General features: G+C 43.1%; 1 protein-coding gene across 1 annotated transcript; it reads left to right on the top strand.

The window, feature by feature from the left end:
• The first annotated feature begins 688 nt into the window (after positions 1 to 688).
• LOC147638437 (putative L-type lectin-domain containing receptor kinase S.5) lies at positions 689 to 3,005 on the top strand. The gene has a single exon (XM_086798353.1). It carries the CDS (start codon positions 722 to 724, stop codon positions 2,777 to 2,779), a length of 2,058 nt encoding a protein of 685 aa, XP_086654479.1. The 5' UTR covers positions 689 to 721; the 3' UTR covers positions 2,780 to 3,005.
• The last annotated feature ends 5,661 nt before the right edge of the window (positions 3,006 to 8,666 follow it).

Genomic DNA, 8,666 nt, shown 5'->3' with positions numbered 1-8,666 from the left:
AAGAGAAACTAACATTTCTCGGTGGCCAAAAAGGAGCCATTAAGGGCCATCATGTGATGACATGACGAATTTATCATTTATTTTTTTCAAGCAAAGAGAAACTAACATTTCTGGGTGGCCAAAAAGGAGCCATTAAGGGCCATCATGTGATGACATGATGAATTTATCATTTATAAGATTAAGATAACATAATGACATGAAAGATTTATATGCCTTTTTTTTCCCAAGCGAAGAGTAATAGCGATTTATATGCCTTTTTTTCCAAGAGAAAAGTAATAGCGATCTGAAAGAGAGTTGTTCGAGGCATTGTAAAGAGATTTCCAACTTCCGTGGTTATTTAAAGGCATTATAAAAAGACTTCCGTGTGTGAGTGAGCAAGCACTGAGAGTAGAAAGGCCTCAACCAAGGGAGGCCTACATTAACCTTTAATTTAAAGGCCATAAAACTGGCTTGACCTTCAAAATTCAACTAAATATGTATATGTTTGTGTCTAAAATTTAGAAAATTATTCAAAATAGTGGCCTTATTTAGTTTTTAAGAGACCTTCTCTAGAAGTTATTCAAAAATTTTAGCACCGACCATGTGAAAAGAAGTCCCATTCGCCTTTCACACGTGAGTAAACACAACCACGAGGAATAAGTCAACCACGAGGAAACCCTTTTAAGTCTCCCTCCTCCCTTCACTCTGCTCTGCTGTTTTTCTCTTACGCTTGGCACCTCTAATGGCTTCTCTGCCTGGCTTCAGCTCCCTCCTGTCATCTTTAATGGCTACCCCGCCTGCCCTAAGATCCTTCCTGCGCCGATCATTAACGTTCTTTCATCTCTGGCTGTCTTGCCTCGCCAGCTGCCGGTCGCAAGACCTCACCTTCTCTTTCGACAGTTTCTCACAAAGCGACATGCCGTCTTTGGACTTCTCTGCAAATAGCTCTGGTATCCAGCTTGGTGCACTGCAGGTGACCTACGACACGGGCTTGGGCTCCACGGCAGTCTACAACACCGCCGGACAAATCACATACTACAAATTTCTGCGGATTTGGGATCCCAAATACAACTACACAGCATCGTTCAACACCTCCTTTTTGCTGAACATGGGGCCGATAGGGAACGGTGGTGTCGCCACCACCGGTGGTGGCATGGCATTTTTCTTGAGCTCGCATAGGGCGAACGAAACACAGGTTGACAACGGCTATGGGAAGTGGCTTGGTCTCTTCAATGAGAGCCTTAATGCAACTCCTGATGGAGGCGCCGATAGCATGCCGAGGCTTGTGGCGGTAGAATTCGATACCTTCAAGGACATCTTTGATCCGGATAGTAATCATGTAGGCATCGACATCAGCAGCATAGTTTCCATCTTTAACGAATCTCTCACCCCTCACAATGTCTTCCTCGACCGCAACGTCACAAGCACGGGCACCAATACTAGCGCCTGGATCGACTACGACGGACATGGCCAAATGCTTGATGTGTACCTAGCTAATGAAGGACCCAAGCCAGTCCGCCCAGTGATCTCTCAGCTCCAAATCAATCTTCGCCAGCATCTCCCAGAAATTATCTATGTGGGTTTCTCTGCTGCTACCGGGAGTGCTTTAGAAACCCACTGTGTTCTCAAGTGGGATTTCACTTCTGCGGGCCTCCCTGTCTCCCCCGCTAACGGTACAGCCCGTGCCCTTCTTGTCGGGCTGATCGTCGGCGGCGTAGCCCTGATAGGTTTGCTACTTGTCGTGACTGTGCTTACCCTGGTGGCAAGAAACAGGAGTAGGTCTGATCTGTTGCCAAATTGGACGCAGAATTGGGCCAATCTAAACTACGGTCCTCGCAAGTTCACCTATAGGGAGCTGAGGAAGGCCACTAACGGCTTCAGCGCCGATTGTCTTCTGGGAGAAGGTGGCTTCGGCGCGGTCTACAGGGGGGCATTGCCATCAGATAAGTCTACAGTGGCCGTGAAATGCCTCTCGCAGCGGTCGAAGCAGGGCGAGCGGGAGTTCATAGCAGAGGTGACCATCATAGGAAGATTACGGCACAAGAACCTGGTTCAGCTTGTGGGGTGGTGCCACGACCGCTGGAGAAGGAGGCTGCTGCTGGTGTACGAATACATGCCCAACGGGAGCCTGGACAAGTGGCTCAAAAGTGAAGGCGGACATGAGGTGCTGGAGTGGGAGAGGAGGTACCATGTGCTCAAGGGGTTGGCTGCTGGGCTGCTGTACCTACATGAAGAGTGGGAGATGGTTGTAGTTCACAGAGATATCAAGCCCAGTAACTTGATGTTAGACGCTGACTTCAATGCTAGACTGGGCGATTTTGGCTTGGCAAGGTTGATCGAGGGCGGTAGCCAGGCGGCAGAGACCAGAGTAATCGCGGGCACACCAGGGTACATGGCGCCCGAATGTGTGGAGACAGGGATGGTGACTAAAGAGTCTGACTTATATAGCTTCGGGGCGGTGGCGGTAGAGCTGGCGATTGGGCGCCCCCTTTCAGCTGAGGTACTGAGCTCGCTGTGGACGCTCCACCAGGAGGGCTGCCTACTAGAGGCAGCAGACAAACGCCTTGCCTCATATGATGCGAAGGAGATGGAGCTTGTCCTCATGTTGGGCCTAGCATGCTGCCACCGGCATCCCCTCTCTCGCCCCTCCATCCGCCTAGTCGTCCAAGCTCTCTCCTCCTCATCTGTCTGCTTTCGCCTCCCCGCCTTCCCTTGTACGCCTCCCTCTTTTCCATCTCATGCATCTGACTTCGCCTTCTCAACTGAGCGCTCCCAGTCGAGGCTCATTTTTGAAGGGTAGCCCTTCATTTTTTTTAACGAAGAGCAAATCCACCATCACCCTTCTGGTATAGAAGGCCAAAAATCTTGCTTGCCTTTCTCCGAGCGAGGGAAGTGTGTCCTTCTAGCATTGGCATTCTATTGCAATGTTGCCTGAAGGAAGTGTCCTTCTACATTCTACTACATTGGCATTCTATTCCTTATTCCTGTGTAACTTAATGTTCAAATAATAATTCCAAACTTCTCCTCCACATTGTTTGGATTCCATTTTAGAATTATTATCATAAAATAATAAAAGATTCACATATTGTCAAATTTTCAAAAATGTAGACATTTAATATAAAAAGAGGAGACATAACAATTGTTTTAAGTTGATTAAAAAAAAGTTCTTCGAACAAAATATGTTTTTTTACTAGCATAAATGGGTTTCTTTGAAAGCATACATATCACATAGTCAACTTATAATAACTTTCAACAAAAATGTATTCTATTCATGACTAAAATATTTTGAAGTACAAATGATTAAAAGATCAACTCTCTGACTAATCTTTGGGGTCTTCTTACCTTCATTGCTTTCTATGATTCAAAGATACTATTCTAATCCACATCTTTCGGCCTTTTTTTCATTGAAAGAGATAAACATAAGCTTGTCTAGTCTGCTTAAATTAAGTGAAGCTCTTTCTTGACTCTTGATCCTATTTTGTTTAGAAAAGCCTCTCTCACACATGATTGAGCTTGCTAGCAGTACAAGTACAATATGAAATAACTTGAAAAGTTCAAAAAAGGTCTACATTCCATCTCACCACCACATTATGTCCAAGTATCAAACAAACGCTTGGTTGTATAAGACTCCATCAAGTAAGCAACAAATTGATGTAGTTCACTTTGACAAAAGTCTACATTGACCAATGGAGATATACCAATACTAAACTTACAAGAAAGCACATTTAACTTGTCCCTAGAACACTGCTCTCTATCTTCAATATCACTTTGATAATTCTTGGGAGGAGAGAAAAGCTTGGCAGCATTGATTAAGGAGTTATCAGAAAACCTTTCCTACAAATTTTATAACAACTCATTGTTGATGAAGTCCTTAGCAATTTCTATGCATCCAACCAAATCACCTACATTTGAACTGTTAGAGACAAGCTCTTGAAACTTAATCGATGCACATTGACCACATTGTCTTACTAATTTAAATTCATCATTTAGAGCATTTTTTAATGATTTTTTGAAGGCATGTGGATCCTTTTCCAAACTTCTTACCCAAGTACATCCTTCTCAATTCTTTCACATTAAACACATCAACATCTCTTCCTATGTCCATATGCTCTTTGGTCACTTTGACAAAAGTCTACATTGACCAATGGAGATATACCAATACTAAACTTACAAGAAAGCACATTTAACTTGTCCCTAGAACACTGCTCTCTATCTTCAATATCACTTTGATAATTCTTGGGAGGAGAGAAAAGCTTGGCAGCATTGATTAAGGAGTTATCAGAAAACCTTTCCTACAAATTTTATAACAACTCATTGTTGATGAAGTCCTTAGCAATTTCTATGCATCCAACCAAATCACCTACATTTGAACTGTTAGAGACAAGCTCTTGAAACTTAATCGATGCACATTGACCACATTGTCTTACTAATTTAAATTCATCATTTAGAGCATTTTTTAATGATTTTTTGAAGGCATGTGGATCCTTTTCCAAACTTCTTACCCAAGTACATCCTTCTCAATTCTTTCACATTAAACACATCAACATCTCTTCCTATGTCCATATGCTCTTCTTGGAATCTCAAGTTAAGATTATTAGCTTGATAAAGAACATCTACAAGAAAGCGAATAAAAAATTATACTTGGAATATTGTGGCTCTAGCATACATCATTGTGGGTATTTTTCTTTCTAGTCAGTGAGGAGTGCATGCATGATTTTCACTAACTAGGCCATCATCTAACCTTGTGTGACAACCATCTCACTCCATGCATTTGCAACACCTAGTAATGCCTCATATGTAAGGCATCATAGATATCAAGAAGTTCTTCTTGATGAAAGAGTGGAACCTCCTAACCATTCTCTGACTTTCTTTGCAAATTTATCAAGTTGAATGTGTACATATACAACAAACATTCATACATCCTTCACTGCAAGATTTTTTCTATGTGCAATGTAATGTTTCACCAATACGACTCACTTTAGCTACCGAATCTTCACGTGCACCTCAATCATATAACTAATGCAAATCCAACCACACGACTCAATTTAGCTGCCAAATCTTCACGTATACCTCAATCATATAACTAGTGCAAATCTAACCAGTCTTTATTCATTAAGATGCATTTCTATGTTTCACCACATGACTCACTTTAGTTGCCAAATCTTCGGGTTATTGCAAGATCAGGGTGTCCAGTTTTGTCTAGTTTATGCTGGACTGGGACAAAGCTTGGAGAGCAAATTTGGGGGGGTAAGGTACTTAAAATGAGATCAATCAACTAAAATAAAATACACATGCACTCAAATTAACCTAATATAACTTAAATTAATATAAATCAGTCTTATTAATCAAAATTAATCAAAAATATGATGAAATGATAAAAAATGATTTTTTTGTACTTAGAGTGATCCAATTTGTTTTCTATAGATGCACCATTACAAGTACACTAGTCACTATAGGTTTTAGATGATTTACATCAAAAATGTAATTTTACTAATTAAATTATTAATATTTGCAGGCCTTCTGATAGCTTGGAAGAATTTTGGAAAAGAGATCATTAAAAATCCAACCATTGGATTTGCAATTTTGACTAACCACCACATTCTAATAATGTCTCACTATCTACCACTCCTTTTATCTACAAGATTGAGCATTTTAAGTGGTAGTTATTATGGGTACAAAAAGTGGCATATTTAATAACACTTTAAAGACCTTGAAATATTTAAAGAAAATAGAAAAATAGCTTTCAAAAAATCAAGTTAAGCTCTATATTATGTGAATATCTAAGGTCCAAAGTGGGAATCTCATATGAGTTTATATGTAAAAGATATTAGTAAAGAGCGAGCTCGCATGCAACGGCTACCTGTTGAGTACCACCAGGTGTCGTCCATGCCATAGCCCGCTGCATGCCATCTTCCCTGCGCTTCTACCCTGATTCCATCGCCTTTCACTCTGCTGAGCTTCCGTGCGCTTCTCCTCCTCCCCTCGAGAGGGGGGAACTCTGTTCAAGATGTCCCTGCAAGATGTCGTCCTTGCTGGGTCTGCGTCCTCCTCGTATTCCAATCGTGAAGCTCCTACTCCTCCGTCTCTTGTCCTGCATCAGGTTCCTTCAAGGCCTGTGGAGGGCTCGTTCGCTACACGCAAGACATCGGCTCCTGTATCTCGTCAACACAAAGCGCCTGAAGGTCTGGTCGGTTCTGAAGGTTCCCGGGGCTCCCTTCTCGACGGCCCCCCGCAGAGCCATGCTGGCCAGACACGTCCATCTCCTCCGATTTCTTTCGCAGAGGCTGTACGCCTGCCTCTACCAGGTCACATCGTTCCACCTTATCCCCCTAAATTTGTTGTTGATAATCCAATGTTAAATCTGTCACAGAACCCTACCTTTGAGGAAAAAACCAGTGATGTAGTTGTGGACAATGATGGTGCGGTTATATGTGACAATGATGAATTGGCAGCGTGGCAGGACCATCTGTCTTCCCATGCTCTGATTGGGCTATGCCATGGTGCAAGACCGCCTGTAGACACCCTGAAGTTCTGGATCAGAACTAATTGGGAACAAAAGGGAATCAAAGTTGCCTCTGTACAGCATCTGCCTAACGCGTATTACATGTTCATTTTTGAAGATCAGGTGAGCGCCTCTGCTGTTATAAATAGTGGACAGTGGATTATCAGAAATACTCCCATTTCCTTTTTCAGATGGTATGAATCGTTTGACCCCAAAGGACCAAAACCAACTAAATTCCGGTCTGGGTAGAATTTACAGATATGCCCACCAAATTTTCCATTTGGGCTAAGAGGATAGGAGGTGCCGTAGGCAAGGTCCTAGGCCAAAAACCTTTTCAAGTAGTGAATCCTCAATGGGCTCATCAAATGCTCATTGAGGTTGACACCTCTAAGCCACTTAAAGAAAAAGTTCCCCTAAAAAACAGAGAAGGACATATTATCTTTGAGCAAATTTTGACCTACAAGAACCTCCCGAACGCATGCTTTAATTGCAATAAACAAGGACATCTCATTAGAGATTGCCCTGATCTCGTTCATCCAGATTCCAATGATAAGACCCCAACCAAAGAGGAGGCCTTTGTCCTGCCTCAGAGGAAACATGTGTCCAAGGCTAAAAACAACAAATCTAATTGGCATATCCCAGCCAACAGGTATGCCCCCCTCTTAGCTGAGGTTCAAGACGGTCTAGAAGTTCAATTGCAGGCCAAAGAGGCTGGCTGCTCAGCCCATATAGGGGCTGACCAACCATCCCCGGGAAGAGTCCCTAACAAGGACCACGTTTTAGTTAGCCAAGATCTTGATTCCCCGATGGAATCAGATGAGGATTTCATTGACAAAACCCAGCGCGTTGATGAAGTTTTCAAAACCCAACTGGACGAAGAAGATGCTTCTTTGATGAGGAGGATGTCCCTCTCACCAATGAAACAACATGATGAGGAGGACTTCTCTCCCCTTATTATGGGGTCGAAAATGAAGAGGAAAAAGGAAAAAAGCCAAGATGTCCTAAGAACCTCCGTATCTGCGGGGAAACCTTCAAAAACAAGTAAGAAATGAACTCTCTGAACCTTCTCTCGTTCAATTGTAAAGGCCTCACCAATCCGGAGAGGGCTGTAGCTATTAATAGGTGGTTAAGGGACTCTACTTTTGATTATGACCTTATCAGTCTTCAAGAGCTCAAAATCGGGGGGCAGCAGCTTCATACGAACCTTCAAAAAATCTCTAGGAACTCTAGGTGGTTTTTTACCAATCACCACTCTGGGAAAGGTGGGACGGCGATTGGCATCCACATGAAGTGGGTTCATGCCATTTTAGATGCTTGGTCAGATGTGAACCACTCTTGGACCGCTGTTAGGTTGGGCATCCCCTTCAACTTCACTTTGGTGTCGGTGTATGCCCCCTGCTTGGCTAGCTTGAGAGCCAATACCTGGCAGTCTATCACTCAGATTGTGGGTCCCATCTTTCTCATTGGGGACTTTAACATGGTTGAGGCCCAGGTTGACAGAAGCAGACTTCTTGGCAGCACCATTAGTGGTTTTGAAAAGATTAAATGGGATGGGTTAAAGGGGGAGAAAGATCTCTCTGATCTTTCTTCTAAAACTGGTTTCTCTTGGTCTAACAATCAAAAAGGCTCCTGTCACAGAGCTGCCAGATTGGACAGATTGTATGCCTCGGGGAGTTTGATTGATATGTTTTTAAAAACCAAAGTCACTACGGACCCCTCTCTAACCATCTCAGATCACATCCCTTTGATCTGCAACCTTTCCCTAGGCCAGGCCAAGGGAAGGGCTGGTTGGCCCCACCTTGACCCCTCCCTCTTCCGTCTCCCTTGCATCCAACAGATGATCAGAGCTTCCATTGTTGATTCTTTCAATCAGTTTGTTTCCCCATCCAAGGGATGGGAAAGTTTGGTGAATAAGGTTCATTCTATCTGCAAGGAGTATAAGAGGCAGGTTTCTACGATCCGCCTGAATCGTAGAGTTCAAATCAGGAATCAGATTCAAGACATTTATCGGTCTAAGAATGGTGAGGTCAACCACTCTTTGATTGAGCTAAAGAACCAGCTCAGACTCGAAGAGTTGTTAGCGGCTAAGGCCACTAGATTGTGGTTCAGGGAGGTTTGGGCGGGGAAAATTGATACTCCTCACCCTAAGATGTTTGCTCTCCTCAAAAGGAAAAAAGTTAGGGAT

The sequence above is a fragment of the Cibotium barometz genome, chromosome 5, assembly GCF_041138505.1.
Source record: "Cibotium barometz isolate CiBa-2024 chromosome 5, ASM4113850v1, whole genome shotgun sequence".
Classification (NCBI taxonomy): Eukaryota; Viridiplantae; Streptophyta; class Polypodiopsida; order Cyatheales; family Cibotiaceae; genus Cibotium; species Cibotium barometz.
The sequence above is the reverse complement of the archived record's forward strand: the minus strand, read 5'-3'. Positions and strand labels throughout refer to the sequence as shown.